Raw genomic sequence first — 24,881 nt, 5'->3', positions numbered from 1 at the left:
AAAAAAAGAAAGCCTCAATTGACACAGCTAGGGCATGGCAGGGCTAAAATTAACCCAGTTCTAATTCCAGAATCTATGCTCCTAACTACCATGCAGTGTGACCCAGGGCAGGCTGTCCACCTTTGTTAAGCGGGGCTAATGGGAGGGCTAAGGTACAGATTAAAATGAGTTAGTTCATGGAAAATATTTAGTACAGCACATTACACTTAAGAATACCCAATAATCTGCACTCATTACTATGACAGGATTAAAAGATCAATAAAATACGCTCCTTGCCCTTGAAAAATCTGTTTAGAATGGTAGGCAGAATTCTCAAATGGCACTCTATGAATATGATGAGATATCACATCAGAGATTGTTACATGTGAAAGGCATTTTCCAGATGTACTCACATTGACTAAATAGGGAATTCGGAGTTTATCAAAAGGAAGACTATCCTGGTGGTCTCATCAAATCACTTTAAGCCATTTAAAACCAAAGTTTTCTCAGGCTGTTAGAAGGGAAAGTCAGGGAAGCACAGGGACTGATGTGCTGTTGCTGGCTTTGAAGACGGAGGGGGACCGTGAAAGGACTGGAGAGTAGGCTCTGGGAGCGGAGAGTGACCCCTGGTCAGTAGTTGTCCTATACAACCTGCGAGGAATTGAATTCTGCTAAATCTGACTGAGGCTGGAGGTAGATTTTTTCCCAGAGCCTGCATACACAAGCTCAACCTGGCCTCAAGCAGAAAATCCACCTGAGCCTGCCTGGGCTTCTGACCTACAGAAAGGTATTTTAAACTTGCTAAGTTTATAGGAACTTTTTATGCAAAAACAAATCCACAAATTTAATACACCCAGGAGAAAATGGAATATAAGCAAATGCTTAAGGATATAAATAGCGGTGTATAAAGAGTAGGAAGGAAGGAGTGAACCTCTACCTAGGGGGAACTGTTGAGGAGGGTATGGCGCCAGGGCGCATTTAGAGGTGCTACCATTTGGAAGAATGAACACGGTTTGCTGACTGTGGTGCAGCCGCGCGGAGAGAGGGAGGAAAGGCATCGTGGGCGTCAGAGTGCAGCAGAGAAAATGATGAGCAACAGAAAGTGACAGGTTGGTGGACCAATGTCCAAAAGATCAGGGCTGCGAGAGCGTAGGGTGCCTAGTACAGCGTGGCACGCTGGACATGATGGTTTTCCTGAGTTGTGGAAAGAGGTTTGGGCTTTTATTCTGCTGGCCTGACAGGATATTTAAAAATAATCTTCAAACTAAGTGAAATACCTGGATCAAAGACTCTGACACACACACACACACACACATTTTGATTTTAATTATTTGAGGTAAGTGGATAATTCCTCTTATACTTTTTTTTCCCCTTTAATCTAAAACTGCAAAACGGCCACAATTTTAAATTACATTAAAGTGTTTAATAAAGCAGCTAAATTCAACAAAATGTGTTCATCCACTGGCTACTAATTTTTCTTTTGAGTAGTAAACAGACAAAAATATTTTGATACAAGACAGAAAAATATCTATTTTCAACAAAAAAATTTATTTTGGTTTCTTGAAACATGTATATAACAGAGCATAATTATGTATATTCAGAATCTTTTCAATCAACCTCTCCTTTAGTAGATACATTAAGTGATTACTACATCCTTCAAAGCAAACTGATACAATGCAAAATACAAATATTAGTAAAATTTGGAATGATCTTGCTTAGTTTTCTAATTATCAAACATACTAGTATTTTTCCTCTAGTCAGATAAATAAAAATGTTAATATTTCTGTAGTAGTTGATTTTGTTCCTAATTGCACCTAAAACTACTTTATCTTCACACATTGATTAGTAGGCCTCTGTCCTTAGAGAAAAGAAAATTCTTTCCAAAAAGAAATGTTAAATATTTCTGGTCACACTACAGATTTTGAGATAATATAATTGAACCAGCATTGCTCATTTCTCTTCCCCTCCCATGAGGTGCTTCAAAGGCATAAATTAAGTACTGAGGGAAGTGCCTTAAAACGAAGGAGTCTGCTTGTGGTTCATGGTGACTGAATATCCTAAGTTATTATCAGAGAGGCTTAAACTCTAAGGAAAATCTGGGTCAGTAAAGTAAAAGTAAGATTACAGCAATGGATTTTTAAGAGTACATTGTAAGAAGGATTATACGCAAACATTTTATAAATGTTCATTATACCAAGGCTATCGGTATATTAGTTTTATATTGATTAGCACCACCTCCTGAGTATGTCTCTCTCTGATCACTTCTATCACAATGTTTACTTCTATTAGTTCAGCCCAGAAGGGAGCACTGAAGGGAGTAGAACTAGAAAATGTCTTCATGATTCAGTTCTGATGTACAGAAGTTATTATCACATGACTTAGCCTCTTCACAAATATTTTTGGTACTTTAAGAAAACATATGTCCAAATATACCACTTTTAATCCAGAAGTTGACCTAAAATTTAGTTAAAAAATAAGAAATGCCAACAAAGCCAATTACACTTATATAAGCCTGTCACAGAAAATAACACAACTTAATATATTTTCAAATGAAAGCTTGTCTTTTAAAATTTCAAACTTAATATCCTTCCTAACTTTAACTAAGAATACACATGATTCAGAATAAACCGTTTTCAAGTAACTGCTAGTAATGAAACAGTTCCACATAACCGTGTAAATACATTAAAACAGTAATGCCTTTGACATGTAAGTGCAAAAGTCACCTTTATCCACATTATTGTTAAAGACTACAGCACACTGAAAACAACAAAGAGAATATAAATGGCCATCAAATAAGCTAATTTTTCAATAATTCTTTATTTATAAAGACAACAAGTTTTGATAAACGCTGGCCATAGGACCAGATACTTATCCTGTGAATTACTTCATTTCTTGTCCATGGTACAGCATTCTCTCTCTTTCTAGTGCTGGTCCGTATTCATGGTAACACAGGTGATTGCATTCAAAAGGTGTTTAACATGAAATTGCACCATGCCCTATAATTTCATTCTGGACTAAGTTAATTAACTTCTCCGTAGGTGGCTGAAGTGCCTAACCTAAGCCTGAAGAAATACTTGACTGCTTAACCTACCTTACATGAGTTGTCACTAAATCAAGACAGTTTCCATTTTTAATAAATAGTACCAGATAAAATACATTCAGTAGGACTCTAAAGGATAAAGATAAGGCATTTATAATAACTAGTTTTAATTTTCCAAATACAGTTACATCCATTTAAAAGACGTCAGGGGGCACTACAGACAGTTAACGAGGATTTAACAAAACTCAGCAAGAGAATCCTGATATTTTTTGGAAGATTGTTTACCTTAAGAGATGTGTATATATACTAACAAAATGCCTTCTTTGGTCCTTGCATGATATTTAAATAAAAAACTTAGCACTTTTATTTACATTTATCTAAGATACATAAAAGTATCTTAATGCTGTTGTAATTTATATGCCAGTGCTAGAAATGTAAATGTAATTGTCTAAGACATTATCTTCAGATAACTAGAACTATCAAGTTATCATGAAATAGCTATTCTTTTTATTGTTTTTCTCTAATGATATTATTATCAAGGTATGACAGTTAATTCTTTGTTTCAAGTTTATAGTGTTTATAAATCAAAAAACAAATTAACAGGGCAAACAAAGAATGTGAAAAGTCAACTCAAAAAAATCTGAAACACCTTTTATTACATGGCATATTTTTCTGTCATAAACTTCCAGTTTAGGGAATAAAAAAATCAAATACTTCAAACTCCTTGACAAATTGTTTAACTCAATATTTTTAGACTCTTTTTGTTTGTTTGTTTTAATTAAGAGAAAAAAGAAAACAAGGAAGGAAGAAAAAGCCCATTTTGTATTACAAATACCCTTGGGGAGGTGAAGGGTGGGGAGCGTGTACTAGCATTTAATAAGCATTATGGTGAAAGGAAGTACAGCTAAGACTTCAGGATGACTTCAAAGGCCTTGTAACCCACAACAAGATGGGTGTTCTACAACAGCCTGAAACTGGGGAGGGGAAGGGCTTCGAGGTGGTGGGGAGCAGTGTTTGGTCTGGCTTCACCTACATGGCTCTAGTCCTGTTTCAAAGCTCCCCACTGAGGGCACAACAGCTAAGTAATTTCTCAATGAATAACTTCACTTCCCTAAAATTTTAATCCTTCTGTTCTATAATATGTATGAGGAGAGGGGTGCATGGGTGGTTCAGTGGTAGCATGCTCGCCTTCCATGCAGGAGACCCGGGTTCGATTCCCAGACCATGCACCGCCCCAAACAAAAAAATTATAACATGTATGAGGAAAAATAACAAAAATATAGCTTGGAAGTTTTAATACTGATCGGTACCAGTCAGTTATAAAGAAAGACATCAACTCTGGGCAGAATACTTAGATGCCAGTTTCAGAAACAATTTTGCCTGCAGCATCTTCTAGCTCAGTAATTTAAGGCAACAACAGAGTCACAAATGCTTTCAAAAATAGCAGAGGTTGAAAAAATAAAAACATTTGAACAATATCATTTCTAATTTTAGTATGTAATTTACTAAAAGGCAAACACAATAGACATTTCTAAGAGTCTCCATTTAGAAGAAATAAATTAATCCTACTTATTTAGTTTTCATACACATGATGTTCCTTACATTATATCAGGCAAGCATTCAGGGATTCTTTCTCATGTTGAAGCTGGCACTACTAGTCACAAGAGACCTTTTGTGTCATTACTCTCTTGAGTACTAGTTCTTCCTAGGAGTCCTGGGCAAACACAAAAGTAAGCTACTTTGTTACATCATTCTATATAAATGAAAAATGACTGCTATCTAAAACTAATGAAAGGTTCCATTTAAATTAATAAGTTATTTTTTGCCAAGTGTTCATTTTACTTTGTAATAATGTAGATCTGATCCAACTAGAGCTCTTACTAGCTTTAAAAAGATCTCTAGAGATTGAATGCAGGGCAGCAATTTAATTTTTATATTTTTATTTCTTGTAATGACATTTTGGGTTCAGTGTGATTTGAGATTTTTAGTGCTGCTACTGACACCTTATGGAATCTCTTCCATTTGGAAATCCTGATTAGATTTTTTAAAATGTTTAGCTCTTGTTTACAAGAAGCATCATTATAAGAAATGGATTTTTTGTTCCTTTAAGATATTTATCCTCTTGCTATTCACTCCTCATTTGATTTCATAATCCTGTTTGGATCACTACGATTAGTTGCTATGGAAATTACCTCCTATGGAAATGATTCCGATGTCATTATTATAAGAATGACTTTAAATGAATAATATCAATAGCAGACCTCCATCCTTAGTAGAAAAAGGAAATCTAATTAAAAAAAAAAAAGATGAATCCTGAAAATGATTTCCATGGCCAACTTTTCTGATATTTTGCATCTGCCATCTGCTTTTTAAATGAGTATTAAGTGCATTTTTTTTTTTTTCTTTTTTTTTTTTTAAAGGAAAGACAGAGAGAAGGAAGGAAGGATAGAAGGAAGGAAGGAAGGAAGAAAGGGAAACATTTTTAAACATTTTCTTGTTTTATTGTATTCTGTTTCTCCGTTTTTGTTACATGGGCTGGGGCCGGGAATCGAACCGAGGTCCTCCGGCATAGCAGGCAAGCACTTTGCCCGCTGAGCCACCGCGGCCCGCCCTATTAAGTGCATTTTAAGGTGTTAATCAGCTACTCACTTCCCCAAATTCCAAAGTCACAATGGAAATTAGCACTGCACATACAAAAGTGGATATAAAGAACAGTTCATCTACCATTTCTTTAATAAATGCTATGCTTCACTTATGAAAATTTTAATGTCAACAGGGTTTCAGGGGTCATCAAAATAACAATTTTGAACTGCACACTGTAAACTCCCTTTAAAGATGAAGAATTTAATATTCCAAAATTTAGCCCAGGAATTTAAAAGGTCAGACCTATAAACTAGTGAGTTAAACAATAGATGAGAGCCAGTGAACCATTAGATGAGAATTCCAGAATGCTAAGAAGAAAATTTTCTTGGGTGGATTCTATAATTTGTGGTTTGAATAAAACTTTTGAAACATTCCATTACTATTAAAATTCTCACAGTGTGAATATGGCTCAATTTAACACATTTTAAATTACTAGACATTCTCTCTCCAAAAGAAATTTTAATGCTTTGTTCTGCTTAGTGCTTGTTCACTGCCTGGTACTAATTTAGGAATAAATTAACCCTTCTAACAATTAAGATATTGTCTAGAAACTGCCTCTTGAACTCTGCTGGGGAAATTACTTATATTCTGAAAATCAGCAGTAACTGAGAAATCCATTTATTCATTATAAAACATTATTTTTATAACTAACTTATTAATTATAAATATAAATCACTATCATATATACTTACATAATTACATATCACTTTATCTGTAATACCTTCGCATTAAACCTTATAGTTTAGACTTTGTTAAATGCTATATACATTAAGAGTTTTCTATACCTGTGCCTGCAACCATGACCTAGGATCCAACATGTCTTTGATGGATTTGTGCCTTGGAGCTGGTACTGGCTTAGCTTCAAAACTGGTTTTAGTGTCTGTGTGCTCACCATCACTTAAACTATTTTTCTTGGCGGGAAGAAGTTTTCGAGGAACAGCCATTGGTTTCTGTAAGTGATGCATTAGGGTTGATAATCTCGTATCCAAAGGTGTGATCCCAGACACACTTGGTTTTGCCCAGTTGTCCTTAACCAACTGATCTCTGTTGGTCTGTGCTTTTAAGCTGAATGGAGGTATATCAGAAGGAGGAAGGGGAGCTCGTCTCTTTTTTCCTTTCCCATCACGTGACTGCTCAGTTACAGAAGATAATACTTTTTTCTGGATTACCATTTGATGATTACCATCAAAGAGTGCGGCCCATGGAGGTGGTGAGGATGCTTCATGCTGACCAATAAGGAACTGACCATTCGTCTCTTCAATTTTTTTCTGTATTATATCAGTTAAACTTTCAAGTTTCATAGGAGAATCAATACCTATAATAATTTTAAGAAAAAAACCATGGAAAGAAATTCAAAAGCAGTACACACTTCTTCATCTGAGTAAGCTATTATTTTACAAACTAATTAGCTGTCTATAAAGGTCATCAAAAACTTAATAAGACTAGCAAAAGCAAAGAAACATTTATCTAAAAAAAGAATCTTATCAATACAACCAAGAAAAAATAAGGAGAGATCCTGCACGGCACTACCTACCTACCTATGCACACACACTCACTTTCTCTCTCTTTATATATAATATATATATATATAAATAAATAAATGAATACACTCAGCTTTCAAAGGAATATTTCTTTGATTCTAAAGATCAAGTACAGTATTATATAGTCTTCTGGATTTAAAACCTATTTTGACTTCTATATAACAGTGGATTCCTTTTTAATAAAACCCTGATATAAAAACTGGGGATACTAAACCTGGATTAGTATTCTTTCCTGTAGACCAGTACAGTCTCTATTAAGAGGTAAAACAAAACAAAACAACAGTGAAGTCCTTGTATCATTTTGGTGATAAGGGTGCTGCTTAAAATTTTCCTTGGGAAAAATAAGCAAAGATGAATGTCTTTATTAAATCAATTACTGGTATTTTCAAATGTGAAAAACCAAATCTGTAATTTTTAATCTAACATTTTAAAGTATAAGTAAGTACAAGTTCATTAGCGGAAATTAGAACAGAATTCAGCAGTCACTTGTGCTTCTTCACAACTCTATTTACAGAGGCAATCCCACAAGGATAAATAAACATCCTTCCAAGGGTGGGATAATGGAATATTAATCAGTCTAGAAATTTAAATTATCATAAGCATAAAAACTTAACCAAATATTGTGGCCTGATATGGAAGCTTCCATTAATTAATACACATTAACACTACTTTAAAACATTTAATAAAATACAGAAAAATTACTGAACATAACTATGTTTTAGAACCTGTAAGCTTATATTTTCAGAATTTTCATCAGCTACTCATTTATTTTCACTGTACTCATCTTGAAGCCTTAATTTTTTTTGTTTGATCTTAAGCATTCAAACTATGAAAAATGTATATTCATTAATTTTGTATTAATTCATCTATTAAACATGAATTCCTTAATCTATAATCATATTCTTTTTTCATTCATTTTGACTGCACCCTGAAAATTTTAGCATTTTAATATTAATAGAGAAAGCTGCCTGAATATGGACAATGTTGTTTTGTTACCCTCCAGCTTAGAAAAGACAAACCCCACTTACTCATATCATGGTAGACTGAGGTCGCCTCTTTTGTCAAGAACAAAGGTGGTTTCCGTGGTGACATAATCTCAATTTTCATAAATTCTTCGCAACAATGCTTCCATTGGCCTAAGAAAGAAAAAAGGCAGGCTAGCTTAAAACGTAAATGTTAAGACACATATTTTATTTTCAATAGATATCAACTTATTTTTTGGTTTGAAAAATAACAGTGAATTTATAAAGCACTGCCTTAAGGAGACTTGCACAGAACCATAGTAGGATTTATAATTTCAAAGTCCAATTCTGGGCATAAAGGTAATCTATTAAAAAATTAATTTTTATGTACAGATACTACACTACTATCTCTATTAAATACTGAACTATTTCACTAAGTGTGTCAGTAATTAATTTAAAATTTCTACTAATGTCAAGTTTGCAAATATTAACTCCTTTTATAAATGCTGAATAAAAATTTCCAATATTTAAGATAGTTGAAAAATAAAAATTAACTGAAATATGACTACTAGAAGTAGGAAACACATATAGATTTATGGTTCTCAAAAATGGTTTTAAATTTGAAAATGTGAATTAAGAAATAAGAATCTTTAATGATCTTTTTAAGGTGATTATTATACTTTCCAAAATCATAGAACTCTAGAAAAATACTATTTCCATATGTAAGTGGAACTCTAACATGAGTCGGAGTTTAATAAAATTCTAACTGGGTCAAATTTATTTTAGGAAAGATGATTTGAAGTATTAGGCATCTGGAATTAGGAAAAAATACTCAAATAATTTGTTTCATCCGTTGTTAAATTTTAAAAGTATGGAAAACATTAATTCTTATTTTAAAATAAAATTCTCAGAAATATTTCTTATGAGTGGGTATCAAAAATGTAATTCATTGCATGCTAGATACCAACTCTGCTAGATACTAAGTGTCTATATGTTATATGTTATAAAAGTAAGTTACTGAGGCGGGGGGGCCACAGTGGCTCAGCAGGCAGAGTTTTCGCCTGCCATGCCAGAGACCCAGATTAGATTCCTGATGCCTGCCCAAGCAAAAAAAAAAAAAAACAGTAACTGAGAGTCACCATTCTTATATCCTATCTTACACCAGTAGAAATGTAAATATAATATAAATAGATGCCTTTTTAAACTGATTTATAATCTACATATCTCTGACTTTTATGTTCTCAATATATATTCAATCTCTAATATAACTAACTTTTAATGGCTCAAATATTAGAGATATCTCATTTTTAGTCAAATTATCTATTTATTTTTGTTGTTTTTAGTCTAAAACTGCATGTTAATACATATTTAAATATTAAATCCATCACATTAAACCTTTTAGTATGTTCTCACAAATGCCAAATACAGAATATATAAAAATTTCAAAATAACCCACACAGCAACTCATAAAGGGAGTAAAATTCTGAGTATAAGGTTTCAAAGGTTGCTTTTCAGAATTTAAAGCTAGAGGATCTGAGATCTGATAACTTATTTCTCCCTTCCACTTCTTTTAATTAGTTAAATATATAAAAGCCAGCGTTTGCTTTCTGACGGCAGAAAAAATAAAACTTTTATGTAATGGGAAAGTAATGAGACATTTTAGACTAGCAAACATTTCTCTGTCACATTCTTAGACAAATTATAAAGTGCAGTATTTTCTCTATATTGATAGATGAAAGCTTTTCATTGTTAAACTGGTAGCAGAATACTAATCATGTGTCAGAAAACAACGTCACATTATCCTCTATGTTACTGAAGTCAGAAGTGCAAATGTGGTATGCTCACTGGTCAAGACTTGATGACTGAAACATTTATTTTGCCAGTGAATAAATGAGTATGTAGAGTTATATGAAATAACCAGTGTGCTAACATGGAAACAAAGACCCAATATGAGATATTAAATGGATGTTTTGCTTAAACAACAATCTATATATTGCAGATGTTTCCTAATACCATTTATTGTTATAATGCTCAGGCAAAATGATCTTTAATGCTAAGCTGCTAATGTAATTCAGTATTTATATGATTAAGTACTTGAAAAAAAATTACTGTCTCAGTCTATTTTAACTTTCTACATCTTTGACCCACCATTTCTAGCTCCACACCTTTTGATTATCCAAAACAGGTGTTAATCCTCTTTTACTTGTCTTTTACCTCTCAAATATTAAAAAAAGTTATTATATCCTCTGCCATACCCTTCTCCCAGCAGTTCTTCTCTAGGTTAAATATACCCAGTTCCATCAGTATTTCCTCATAATTTCTGATTATCCCACCCTTTATAGTGGGGCTAAAGAAAGGAACATTGCTCCAAGTATTAAATTACTCTCTTTATTCTGCCCTGGGTATCAATGTCCTACTTTGTTCTACATACCATATTTCAACTAAGAACTCAAGAAGGTATCACTAGAGAGTAAATATGTTAAAGTACAAGTCAATTGTTGCTTCATTGCTATAAACACGATGAAATTTAAAGTGCAAATATTAGTAAGGAACATTATAGATAGAATTTGCACTTTAAAAATTAGATAAATTGACAGATTTTATCCAAAAAGCATAAAAAAAAATAGCAAGATATTAGAATCTAGTTATCATTTTCTTATTATTTTGTAGGTACAAAAAGTCCTAAGATTCTTATCCCTCTAAACTTCCCACTTTTACATGTTAAATTACTTCACAGAATCTAGAGAATGAAAACATGAAATCAAGTAGTAGCTGATATTCAGACTACATTATTTCATAATTTTTACCTTCATTTACCCCTTCCTTCCTTTTTAATGCACAAAAAATTATAAAATATGAGAATCATTTCTAAAGATAATATACTCTTTTATAAGACACTTTAAATCAGAGCATTTAGGAAAGCAGTTAAAATTTTAGCTGTGATCAGCAAAAGAAAGGAAGTTGTTCTGTAAGTTATACTTCTAAGATGTGCTGGAATTTTAAAATAAAGAAATGTAGTACACACTGACAAGCATGAAACAAATGGGTGCTTACATATAGCACTTAAGTCCTAAAGAATCTGTGAAGGCCACAGGAGTCCTCTGATTCTTTACAGTGAACCAGGAATGTCTTTAGGTGTCAGTTTTCTAATCTATAAAGCAGAGGGAAATAATACCTACCTCACAGGGGTGTTATAAGAAACAAAGGAAACCATCTTGTACATGGAAGACAATCAATAAATATAATTCCCTTTCTTGCCCCTCTTCCAAACCACCAATGAAATTTTTGGCAAGCACATGGACTGGAGTAGACTTAAAATCAACCTATTCACAAATATGTGGAAATTAAATAACACACTTTTTAAAAACAATGTGTCAAAGGAGAAATCAAAAGGGAGACTAAAAAACACCTTGAGATGGAAGAAAAGGAAATATACCAAAACTTATGGAATGCAATGAAGGCATAGCTTAGAGGGAATATTATAGCTGTAAATGCTTGTTTTAAAAGAGAGAAAGAGGGCGGGCCGCGGTGGCTCAGCGGACAAGAGTGCTTGCCTGCCGTGCCGGAGGACCCCGGTTCGATTCCCGGCCCCAGCCCATGTAAAAAACAAGCAAACAAACAAAATATAATAAAAAACAAGAAAATGTTTAAAAATGTTTCCCGTTCTTCCTCCCTTCCTTTCTTCTCTGTCTTTCCTTCCTTTAAAAAAAAAAAAAAAAAAAAAAAAAGAGAGAAAGATCTCAAATCAGTAACCTAACCTCACACTGGGAGGTTCTAAAAAAGGAGAGCAAACCAGACTCAATGCAAACAGAAGGAAAGAAATAATAAACAGTTGAGTGGACATAAATGAAACAGAGAACAGAAAAACAAGAGAGAATCAACAAAACTAAAAGTTGGTTTCTTTGAAAAGATCAATAAAACTGACAAACCTTTATCTAGACTGACAAAGAGAAAACGACAGATGATGCAAATAACGAAAATCAGTAATGAAGGTGGGGTCATTACCAGACCCAGCAGAAATAAAAAGGATCATAAGAGGATACTATGGACAATGATATGCCAACAAATTAGACAATTTAGATGAAATAGACAAATTCCTAGAAAACACAATTACCTAAACTGATCAAGAACAAAGAGAAAAATCTCAAAAGACTAATAACAGGTAGAGATTGAATCAGTAATCAAAAGCTTCCCAACAAAGAAATATTCAGGACCAGATGACTTCACTGGTAAATTTTACCAAACATTCAAAGAAGACTTAACACCAACCCTACAACTTTTTCTCTGTCTCAATCATGCCCCCAGCAGCAAGAGCTAAAGGCACCACATTACTTTATGCTGGTGGGACCCGCAGACAGACAAGTGTCACATACTGGGCAGGATAGAGAAAACAGTGTCTAGAGGCGTCATAGGAAAGTCTTCCAACCTGCTGGGTCTCACCCTCAGGGAAAACTGACTTGGGTGACTCTTTCCTCCTGAGAGGAGGCCAGTCTAGTGTGGGAAAATCTGACTAGGGTCTGTAATACCTAAGTAGCCCTTCCTAAGGGAAAAAATAAAGGCACCATACAGGCAGGGCAAGAAACCAGAAAACAAGAACTGAAAAATTCTGATCTGCTAAACAAAACCTAAGCTAGAGGTCTAGAATAAGCTTAACTGAATGTCAAAGAACAGAAAGACAACAAAGTCATCCAGCAAGAAAGCCTAGGTAAAAAAAGTGAAAACAATCTCTGGAATAAATTAATTAAGGAAATTAAATGTCTAGATGATGGCAAAAAGTAACGAATCATACTAGGAAAATTGAAGATATGGCCCAGTCAAAGGAACAACCAACAATTCAAATGAGATACATAAGTTGAAACAATTAATTCAGGATGTTTGAATAGGCATGGAAAACCTCAACAAAAATCAAATCAATGAATTGAGGGAGGATATAAAGAAGGCAAGGGGCAAACAAAAAGAAGAAATTGAAAATCTAAAAAAACAAATTACAGAACTTATGAGAATGAAAGGCTCAGTAGAAGAGATGAAAAAAAAACAATGGAAACCTACAATTTTAGATTTCAAGAGGCAGAAGACAGAATTAGTGAACTGGAGGATGGGACATCTGAAATACAACAAGCTAAAGAAAATATAGGGAAAAGAATGGGGAAAATATGAGGAGGGACTCAGGGAACTGAATGACAACATGAAGCATACAGATATAGGTGTTGTGGGTGTCCCAGAAGGAGAAGAGAAGGGAAAAGGAGGAGAAAACTAATGGAGGAAATTATCACTGAAAATTTCCCAACTCTTATGGAAGACTTAAAACTACAGATCCGAGTGCAGTATACCCCAAACAGAAGAGATCCAAATAGATGTACTCCAAGACACTTACTAATCAGAATGTCAGATGTCAAAGAGAAACAGAGAATTTTGAAAGCAGCAAGAGAAAAGCAATCCGTCACATACAAGGGAAATCCAAGAAGACTATGTGTAGATTTCTCAGCAGAAACCATGGAGGTGGGGAGAGAGTGCTATGATATATTTAAGATATTAAAAGAGAAAAACTGCCAACCAAGAATTCTATACCCAGCAAAACTGTCCTTCAAAAACGAGGGGGAAATTAAAACACTTTCAGACAAAAAAATCACTGAGAGAATCTGTGACCAAGAGACCAGCTCTGCAAGAAACACTAAAGAGAGCACTAGAGACAGATAGGAGAAGACAGCAGAGAGAGGTGTGGGGAAGAGTGTAGAAATGAAGACTATCAGTAAAGGTAAAAAGAAGAACAATTAGATATGACATATAAAATCCAAAAGGCAAAACGGTAGAAGAAAGTACTGTCCTTACAATAATAACACTAAATGTTAATGGATTAAACTCCCCAATCAAAAGACAAAGACTGGCAGAATGGCTTAAAAAACAGGACCCATCTATATGGTGTCCACAGAAGATGCATTTTAGACCCAAAGATAAATTCAGGTTGAAAGTGAAAGGTTGGGAAAAGATATTTCATGCAAAAAACAATTAGAAAAGAGCAGGAGTAGCTATACTAATATCCAACAAATTAGACTTAAAATGTAAAACAATTAAAAGAGACAAAGAATGACACTATGTATTAATAAAAGGAACAATTCAACAAGAAGACATAACAGTCATAAATATTTATGCGCCAAGCCAGAGTGCTCCAAAATACATGAGGTAAACAGTGAAAAGAGAAATAGACACATCTACCATAATAGCTGGAGACTTCAATTCCCCGCTCTCATAAATGGACAGAACATCTAGACAGAGGATCAATAAAGAAACAGAGAATTTGAATAATACAATAAACAAACTAGATTTAACAGACATTTATAGAACATTACACCCCACAACAGCAGGATACACCTTTTTCTCCAGTGCTCATGGATCATTCTCAAGGATAGACCATATGCTGGCTCACACAGCAAGTCTCAATAAATTTAAAAAGACTGAAATCATAGAAAACACTTTCTCAGATCATAAAGGAATGAAGTTGGAAATCAATAATAGGCAGAGGGCCAGAAAATTCACAAATATTTGGAGGCTCAACAATACACTCTTTAACAATCAGTGGGTCAAGGAAGAAATTACAAGAGAAATCAGTAAATATCTCGAGGCAAATCCTAAACACAATAAAAGACATACATGAAAAAGCCATAGCTAACATCATACCTAATGGTGAAAGACTAAAAGCTTTCCCCTTAAGATATGAAGCAAGACAAGGATTCCAGTTTCATCACTGCTATTCAACAACATATGGAAGTTCTAGCCAGAGCAATTAGTCAAGCAAGAAGTGAAAAGAAAATACATCAAACTGCAAAGGAAGAAGTAAAACTATTTCTATTCATAGATGACGTAAAGCTATATATATAGAAAATCCCAAAGAATCCATAAGAAAGCTACTAGAGCTAATAAACAAATTCAGCAAAGTTGCAGAGTACAAGAGCAATACTTTCAAATCAGTTTTATTTTTATACACCAACAATAAACAATCCAAAAAAAGGAATACAAGAAAACAGTTCAGCGTACAAAAGCATCTAAAAGAGTAACATATCTAGGTGTAAATTTAACCAAGGGTGTAAAAAACTTGTACACTGAAAACTACACTGAAATACTGCTAAAAAATTAAACCTAAAATAAAAATACAAAACATTCCTGTTCTCATGGATTGGAAGACTTAATATTGTTAAGATGTCAATACTATCCAAAGTGCTCAACAGATTCAGTGCAATCCTGATCAAACTACCAATAGTCTTTGTTGCAGACATAGGAAAGTAGATCCTCAAGCTCATAAAGAATTGCAAGGGACTCTGAATATCCAAAACAATCTTGAAAGAAAAACAAAGTTGGAGGACTCACACTTCCTGATTCAAATCTTACAACTACAGTAATCCAAGTAGTTCAGTACTGGCATAAGGATAGTCAGAGATCAATGGAATAGAAATGAGAGCATAGAAATTAACTCACATCTATGGTCAATTGACCTTCAACAAAGATGTCAAGTTCAGTCAACATGGAAAGAATAGTCTCTTCAACAAATGGTGGTGGGAAAATTTAATATACACATATAAAAGAATGAAACTAGAGCCCTACCTCACTCCATATATAAAAGTTAATGCAAAATGGGTCAATGACCTAAATAAAAGAGCTAGAACCCTAAAATTCTTAGAAGAAAACACGGGGGAAAATCTTCACGACCTTCTATTAGACAATGGATTCTTAGATATGATATTAAATCATGAGCAACTAAAGAAAAAAACAGATGAATTGGACTCATCAAAATTAAAAATACTGTACACTGAAAGCAAGTGAAAAGACAATTTACAGAATGGGAAAAATATCTGGAAATCATACATCTGATAAAGGCTTAATATTCAAAATATATGAAGAAACGCTACAACTCAACATTAAAAAGACAAAGAACTCTTTTCTTTTTTTTTTTTTTTTAAAGGAAAGACAGATAGAAGGAAGGAAAGATAGAAGGAAGGAAGGAAGGAAGAAAGGGAAACATCTTTAAACATTTTCTTGTTTTATTGTATTTTGTTTTTCCGTTTTTTGTTACATGGGCTGGGGCCGGGAATCGAACCGAGGTCCTCCGGCATAGCAGGCAAGCACTTTGCCCGCTGAGCCACCGCGGCCCGCCCAGAACTCTTGATAAATGGGTAAAAGGATTTAAACAGATAGACATTTCACCAAAGAAAATACATAAATGGCCAATAAATACATGAAAAGATAGTCAACATTACTACCATTAGGAAAATGCAAATAAAAACCACAAGATACCACTTCATACTCGTTAGAATGGCTATTATGAATAAAGAAAAAAAAAAAACCAAAAAAGAAAACAAGTATTGATGAGGCAGTGAAGAAACTGGAACTCTCATATACACTGCAAAAGTAAGTAAAATGGTTCAGCTGCTGTGGAAAATAGTGAATTTCTATATGATCCGGCAATTCCACTCCTAGATATACATCCAAAGAAAGTAAAACAAGTTCTCAAACAGATACCTCTACTCCAACATTCATTACAGTATTATTCACAATAGCCAAAGGTACAAACAACCCAAATGCCCATCAATTGACGAATGGATATATAATGGACTAAAGTTCTGATGCATGCCACAACATGGATGAACCTTGAAATAACATGCTAAGTAAAATAAGCCAGATACAAAAGGACAAATATTGTATGATTCCAATTATACCAAATAGCTACAATAAGCAATTTACAGAGAAAGAAATTACAGAGGTTACCAGGGACTGTAGAGAAGGCAAATGGGGAGTTATGGCTTAATGGTACAGGGTTTCTGTTTGAGTGATGAAAGGTTTTACTAATGCAAGGTGGTGACAGTAGCACAACATTGTAAAACTAATGCTGCTGAATTGTACTCTTAAAAATGGTTAGTGGCAAATTTTACATTATTAACATTTTACCACAATAAAAAATAATTACCCCGAGGACCCTAAGGATTAGGATTAACTTGTTATAGTGTTTCAGAAAACATCTTATAAAAATTCCTAAAATGTCGTTAGGATTATTTCTAGGAGTCACAGAAGTAACTTTTAGGTGCTTGGAAATGGTTATATAGAAAATCAAAAAGAGATATGCCTTTAAAGACCTAAAATAGTGATTGAATCTAACAGTAAGCTTGGTTTGATTATAAATAAAACCATTTAAAATACCATTATCAGTGCCTGCCCATGAAAAAAAAAAAGTACAATTCCATTATCAAAATTTTAAATTTCTAGTATAAAACTGTTTACAATAAATAAGCTAAGTTTACTGTCAATACAGAAAAAAGTCCTAGGATTTTTATGTCAATAAACTTATCTTTATAAAATTTACATCTATATTAACAAAAATAAATTTAATAGTTAAGTATTTTTCTCCTGCTCAAATTCCTACTTAAATTGAAAACATTAAAACTTCACATATTTTACATATTAGAACCTATTATACAACTATCACATTGTTTTTATAATCCAAACCATTGGATTGTATTATTGAAACTGAAAAACCATGTGCAGTTTAAAAAAAAATCCTGTTGGATGATGTCCAAGATGATATTATAATGAATCTGGAGTTAACAGAAGGTTACGTGAAAATGAGGCTCTTTTTAAACATTTCAACATTTTATAATCATGACTATTCTGGAGAAGTATTTTACTCCTCAAATGGCTTCTAATTCCTTGGATAAAACATAGTACCTTAAGCAGTCAAAACCTAATATTCTGAGAAAATGCAGTCTTTTTTATATTTTTCTAAGGAACCAGAGGAACTTGAAAATAACAGGTAGGGATGCTAGGAACTCAAGTTGATTCAGCTCCTGAATACTACAGTGATTCAGGCAGTAGAGAGAAATTGACTGCACTGACAATATACTATCAACTTATTCAAGAGCATAAATGAAAAAAAAATTTATACAACTGTACGATTAAACTACAATTTCAATATTCACATTGTGTATGCATCCTTCCATGCTACATGAATATGGTGGCAAATTCAAACATCTACTTACTATGATCAAAGAAATGCTGCCAGAAGGCTTCCAGCCACTTCTGAAGATCTTCTCTGTTGTCAGCTGTAAAAATCTGAGTTATAGCCTGGCCAGCAAAAGGGTTGATGATTGAGAAAGTATGGATTCTTTTCTTGGCATCCTTATCTACTGCCCGAATTCTGGTTTCCTAAAAATTAAGGCAAAAATTGGTGTTTTATAATAGAATATCTCTGTAATGATCAAACAAATGTTTTATTGCTTCGCTGCCATTACTTATACATATGATTATAGTCTTATTGCTGATCATTTGAAATTTAAAGTTTGTTACCTTCAAGAATTTTTAACATTCATACACAAATCTAGATTTTTTTCAAGGGTGCTTTATATATACGCACTGAACAATGTTTTGAAGTATGCGACACATAGCACTGAGGATAAATTACGTAAGATTAAAACATAACTCCTGTTTTCATCTCTGTTTAAGTAGGAGTTTGCTGTCTTTTATATACACTTAAAATATACAATAAAACAAGTACGGCATGCCATAACTGTAATGTAAATTACATGTTAACTACATTTTCTACAGTAATATAATAGAAAAGAATCAGTAAGCATGTTTCTTATTCTAATATTTATGCATAATATAAGGTATCATCAGTAAAAGCAGTAAAACCATAACTGAGTGTTTATTGCAGCAAAACAGGTTTCTCTCATTAACATTTATTTTATATGTAATGTTCATTTACAAAACTCATAGTTAGAGATCCATAAAGTAATATACTTCTCATGAACTAAAAATTCTCTTATTTATTCATGCGAAATATAACACTCTACATCAAAGGCAATGGTTTCATTCAAGTTGATTGTCTCAACCTTTTTCCCTGGGTGGTACTACGTATGACATTGTAATGACACTCATGTCTACGGATAGAAGAGAGAATATTCTCAATTCAACCATGACTGCCACGCTGCATGACAAGCTAGCAACTACACATAGTTGAGGCAAAGGATTCTTAGGGAAAAAAGTATGGAATAGAACTAGTTATTAGGTAAAGACAGGGATATGTTTTGCCTTAAAGGGTATCACTGGAGCATGAAAGGAGCATGTAATCAAATTATTTAAACATATAGCTTATTATCACTAGCACAGAATAACTTAAGCTCTAGTAAGAATCTTTGATACACTACTCTGTTATACTAATTTAAAGCTGAATCATAGTGGGGGAGGAAGGAACTCTTTTTACTATTAGTATTAAAAAAAAAAAACAAAAAACAGTCCAATGGCTTTTTCCGAAAATTTTTGTTCTAGCAACGTATACATCACCTGATATTTCCTCTTTTAGCCTCATTCAGATATATAATTCAGTGGTGTTAATTACATTCAGAATGTTTTGTTACCATCACCAAAACCATTCAATCATTCCAAACAGAAACTCTGCAACTATTAATAATTAATTCCCCATTTCCTACCCACACCGTGGCCCCTGGTAACCTCTATTTTAGTTTCTGACTGTAAATTTGCTTATCTAATTATTTTGTATCAGTAAGCTCATATAAGATTTGTCCCTTTTGTGTGTGGATTACTTCACTGAACATAACATTTTCAAGGCTTTTGTACATTGTATCATATAAAAGAACTTCATTTCTTTTTATGGCTGAATAATACTCCACTGAATATACATACCACATTTTGTTTATCCATTTATGTGTTGATGGACATTTGGGTTGCTTTCATCTTTTGGCAACAGTGAATAACACACTGAATAGTGGTTTGCACAGTGAATCTTAATATAAACTATGGACTGTAGTTAATAGTACTATAATAATAACATCTACTCATCAACTGAAACAAAGGTACCATGCTGATGCAAAATGTTAAAAATGGGTGTGGGTTTATGGGAACTTAGCTACATAATCTTTCTCCCCTAATTAAAATAAATAAATAAATAAATAAATAAATATTCTTGTTACTTAAATGATTTTTCACCCCATCCAAATCCATTTTAATACAAATTTCTGATTATTTTTGTATGTAGGGTTAAAATGGATTCAAAGTTTTTTAAAAATGTGATTTTTATAGATAAAAATGTAATTTTTAATTTTAGTATTAACACCAAGGTATAATTTCAAATGAAAAGCTTTATAGAAAATCTGATGAATTGGATCCTATAAATCCTTCTAAGAGAATATAATACAACAATATCTCTATAAATATTTGCACTCAGTTAACTCTGGTAATCAGCAATAGCATTAAAAATTAAAGCATGAGAGGTTTTTAAAAGGTGCAAATGAAATGCAGAACAGAGCATTTAAATTAAGTTCTATATTTTATCACCCCAAATAATTTAACTAATGGGGAACTGTTTTTTGTTGTTTTTTTTTTTTAAATAAGAACTGCACAGCAAAGAAAAAGTGGTTAGGACAAGTAAAATTTCTCAGAATGTCAGAAAGTTCACACAAGCTGCTTTTCAGTGTTGGCAAATTATAGCTGACAGCATTCAGGACTCCACTTCTACATGAAGGAATACCCTCTTAGCAGAAAAGCAAGGAATTTGGTGTGTTTTTGTTTTCCCACTATTTCCACCACTCAGACAGAAAGTGTTCAGCATCCAATAAGTGATCAAAAATAACTGATGGATATAAGAACGAGATGATTTTTACACAGATAAGTTTTACGGAGACAGACTCAGATCCTAGAGATAAATCCAATCCAACTCTTTAATTTGTAGATGAAGAAATATATGTCCTGAGAGAGAAGTATTTTATCCAAGGTCAGAGTTTCCTTTCTAGTTTTTGCTAATCCTCAAACCTTTTTTATTTCGGAGGTTTTTAATAAACTTCTATTGATTTGTGGATGGATTTGTGATTATTCACTGTGAATTTTTCATCTTTGGCTGATTTTGCTTTTGGGAATCGGCAAAATAAGTGAACTGTGACCTTCAACTCCATGAGTTGGTGGCTACCCAGAGAATGCCAAGTGAAGGTCATAAAAAGATAATCCAAGAAGTTAATTTTATAACAATAAAACATAATAAATTCTGAAGTTAAAGGACAGTTTCTCATAAGTTGTTCACAATTTTTAATTAAAAGAACTTTACCTCTCCATTTTCGTGGTTAATGGAAAATTACTAGACCAGGAGTATACTTATGAACTGAACTGCTTTGTAAAAAAGCCTACTACTACAATGAATACCACTCCCTCCAAGATTATGGTCTCTAGATACTCTTTCTACTAAAAGGAATTAGACCTCCTTGAGAAATGGCTGATTCTTAACCTGGGTCAGGAAATGCATAAGATGATCATGGGGTATCTTCTCCTACAAGAAATCAAAGATTACCAGGGTTGTTATCTAAAGGACCCAAGAGCCAACTTGAAAATGCTTGCACTAGCCGATGATGGGATGATTTGAATATCAAATAGGATAACAGTGGCAAAGGACTGACACATGAAATGTCTTTAAATTCCTAAGTTCATAAGGATATTTTAAAACTATCAATAATGATATTTTAAAATAAGGAGGTGGTTCCTTAACATCCTTCAAAGGTGATGAACATCCTTGTTTTGATAACTGACATGTACACACAAAGAATAAAGCATCGATACTATAAGACTCATACCATGAAAGTAGAGGTATATCAGATAACACATTAAGAAGGGATGTTAAAATATCAACAGTTTTAATTCCTAATGAAATAAAGGGTCTAAAGCAATGCACATCAGTGGATGCTAATATCAACAGAAGACCCAGGCATATTACACATGTAACCCTGGTGAAAGGACCCAACACTTCCTAAGAAGTATTCTTACTAACCACACAAACAATAAACCTCAATCCAATTTAAAAAAAAACAAAACAAAAAACAGAAGGAAAAAGATAACTTGAAGATGCAATCAGCAAAATTAAGGATCTGGAAAACTTTGTAGGATAAATGACCCAGTTACTTCAACAAATAAACTGTTATGTATGTATGTATGTAAGACAGAAAAAAGAGAGGAAGCTAACAGAATAAAAGATTTAAGAGACCTAATCAAGCAACTGCAATCTGTAATTCATGGCTCATAAGGGGATCTTTTTTCTTTTTTTTTTTTTTTTTAAAAACATAGGCAGGCTCTGGGAAACGAACCCAGGTCTGTGGCATGGCAGGTGAGAACTCTGCCACTGAGCCACCATTGCACCACCCTCGTATTGGGATCTTGATTCAAAAAGCTATTTTTAAAATTATGAGACTGGGAAATTTGCACAGTATCTGGATATTTGAGGATATTACACACCTACAAAGTTTCTTAGGTGTGAAAACTGGAATATTTGCTATTAAAATATGTTCTCTAGGATTTGCCCCGAAAATAATTCTAGTGTGGAAGCAAGGTGTAAGGGTAAAGATGGTATCACTTATGCTATTCTATTATATTGAGATTTTTCCATAAAACAACTAAAGTAAAATATAAGTACAAATAAATGAAGTAAATCTGTAAGTGCCTGCTTTCTTTTCTATAATGCAGAGATAACATTTATTTCACACAAATATGTTGCAAGGATAAGTAAGATAACATCTAGAGAAAATGTTGAGTCCTGTTAATCAGGGATGAAGACAAAACGTTGTTAGACAACAGTGAATATTAAAGTATAGACTATATTCAATAGTACAATTATAAAAACGTACTTTCATTAATTGTAACAAAAATAACGCACCAATGCAAGGTGTTACTAACAGGGTGACAGGATGGTATATGGAAATCCTGAATTTTATGCACGATTGTTCTATAAATTCACAACTTCTCTAATAAAAAAAACTGAAAAATATGTTAGTTAAAACAAGCTGTATACTTTAAATAGGCTCATGACAAAGAAAGCATACTTTCCTAATATATGGCAAGGAATGTTTGAAATATATAATAAAATATAACCAAAAACTAAATCAAACATTACTTATGATTAGTATCAATTTGATATAATTATTTTCAAAGTATGTTAATGAAATCATGCGTTGATTCCTAAAGGGAAAGTTTGTTTAAAAAATGTTATTTTTGCTAGATTTAATAGAGAACAGTCTGAATAGTTGGTAGGATTTAAACATTAATTCTAAAATAATCAAAAGAAAATTCAGTGTGCTTCATAATTTTGTTTTCTAAGGTCCATGATAAATATAATGGCTAAAAGTAATTTCAAGGCAATTTAACTCAGGTCTATCGCACTGAGTAGTGTTATTGACTTATTTAGTACAAATTTCATTATTAATTAAAATGAAGTGCTGTATAGTATTTAAATCAAGAAAAGACTATTGATCTCAAAGACCCCACTTCTGTTCCACCCTACTCCCGCGCCCCATTGGCAATGGATAAAGCTTTGGCTATAAAATGCTTTCTAAAATGTATAGGAAATTCAGTGGCTCCAGTTAAGTACCCATTATTGAGAATATCTTGTTTAGTAACATGCATAGTGAAGTTTTTGAAGTTGAAGCAATCACTTTGAAGTAAATCACCTTTTCATATCTGGATTAAAAAGAGGAGGGGAATAGCTTTTAGGCTTTTCTTTTCTGAATGTGACTATTTCCACAGATGGCTCCTTATGAAAATTAATGAACTGACTTAGCCTTACAGGAAATACCATTTAGAAGGACAAGAATTATAGTTAGGGAACAGATCCTGTGATCAAAATAACAGAACTATTATTTATATACCTTAGCAACTGCAAGATTTATGTCTTCCCATAATTTTTAAAGTAGCATTTCGCAATATTATTATTTTCTAAGCCATGAGAGAAGACAATCAAAAGAGGAGATTTTCTACTTCATGTTTAACATTATTATGCAAAAAAAATATCGAGACCCAGCATTGGAAAAATACTAAAAGCTGAAACAAAACATTATTCTAAAATTTATTTAGTGCTTTATCTGCTCTACATGTTAGAAAATATCAATTTAGCATTTATCAAAGATCCTTTGCTTGTTTAAGAATATACTAATAGCATAAGCTCTGTTTCTTACAAATTTCCAAATTTAAGCAAAACAATTAAATCTTAATTTAAAAACCAAGTGATTTAAAGCACTGAATAGATAAGAATCTATCTATGAGCTTATAGGATTCTTGAGAGAGAGTTCATCTGCTACCACTGGAGGTGATAACATAGTGCAAATTCCGTACTCTGAAAATTGGTAATCAAAGAATTAAGTTATCATGCTTTTTCAGGAGGCACTGTAATTCATCCCTAGTTGATTAGGAAAGTGCTTCTTTTCAAAAGAATGCCAGCTAATACAAATAGAAGGAATGATCATAGGAGACAATCATGTACAATCTCCAATGAAGTAACAGATTCAGCAAAGGACAATCAATTGTTGGTAAAAACATTAAGAAAGAGTTATTAGACAAGATACCACACAGTACAAACGTGATCACCTCACTGAATACCATAAAAGAGAAAACACACATTCACACTGAAAAAATCTAGTGGTCACAGCCTTAAACAAATCATTAAACTTAGTATTGCCAGTAATGAGATAGCCTGACATGTGCCTTCTACAGGGATGCTCTATAAAATATTTATCATGATCTATATAATATTCTTGCCAAAAATGATAAAAAACGAATCTAACGAAGCCTCTAGACCTAACTTAGAGTTAAAAACCTTGAATAGAACTTAGATCGAAAACACAAGCTAAAAGGACATTTTAGGGACAAGGGGGAAATTAGAATACGGGCTGGACATTAGATTATATC

The 24,881-nt window shown here is 33.1% G+C and overlaps 1 protein-coding gene across 4 annotated transcripts in view; it reads right to left on the bottom strand.

Annotated features, from left to right (window-relative positions):
- Positions 1–1,520: 1,520 nt before the first annotated feature.
- The window catches only part of RTKN2 (rhotekin 2), an 87,520-nt gene continuing 64,159 nt past the window's right edge, over positions 1,521–24,881 (bottom strand). For 3 of the 4 annotated variants that reach the window (XM_077125201.1, XM_077125202.1, XM_077125204.1), the window contains 4 exons: positions 18,188–18,353; positions 8,232–8,339; positions 6,448–6,977; positions 1,521–4,733 (listed from right to left, as the gene is read on the bottom strand). In XM_077125201.1, coding sequence (XP_076981316.1) covers positions 4,725–4,733; positions 6,448–6,977; positions 8,232–8,339; positions 18,188–18,353 — 813 coding nt within the window. In that variant the 3' untranslated portion in view covers positions 1,521–4,724. Of the gene's footprint in view, positions 6,978–8,231; positions 8,340–18,187; positions 18,354–24,881 lie in introns of all 4 variants that reach the window. The other variant, XM_077125203.1, reaches the window with a different exon arrangement.

The sequence above is a fragment of the Tamandua tetradactyla genome, chromosome 13 (assembly GCF_023851605.1).
Source record: "Tamandua tetradactyla isolate mTamTet1 chromosome 13, mTamTet1.pri, whole genome shotgun sequence".
In the NCBI taxonomy this organism is placed as follows: domain Eukaryota; kingdom Metazoa; phylum Chordata; class Mammalia; order Pilosa; family Myrmecophagidae; genus Tamandua; species Tamandua tetradactyla.
Note: the sequence above shows the minus strand (reverse complement) of the source record. Positions and strands in the feature narration are given on the sequence as shown.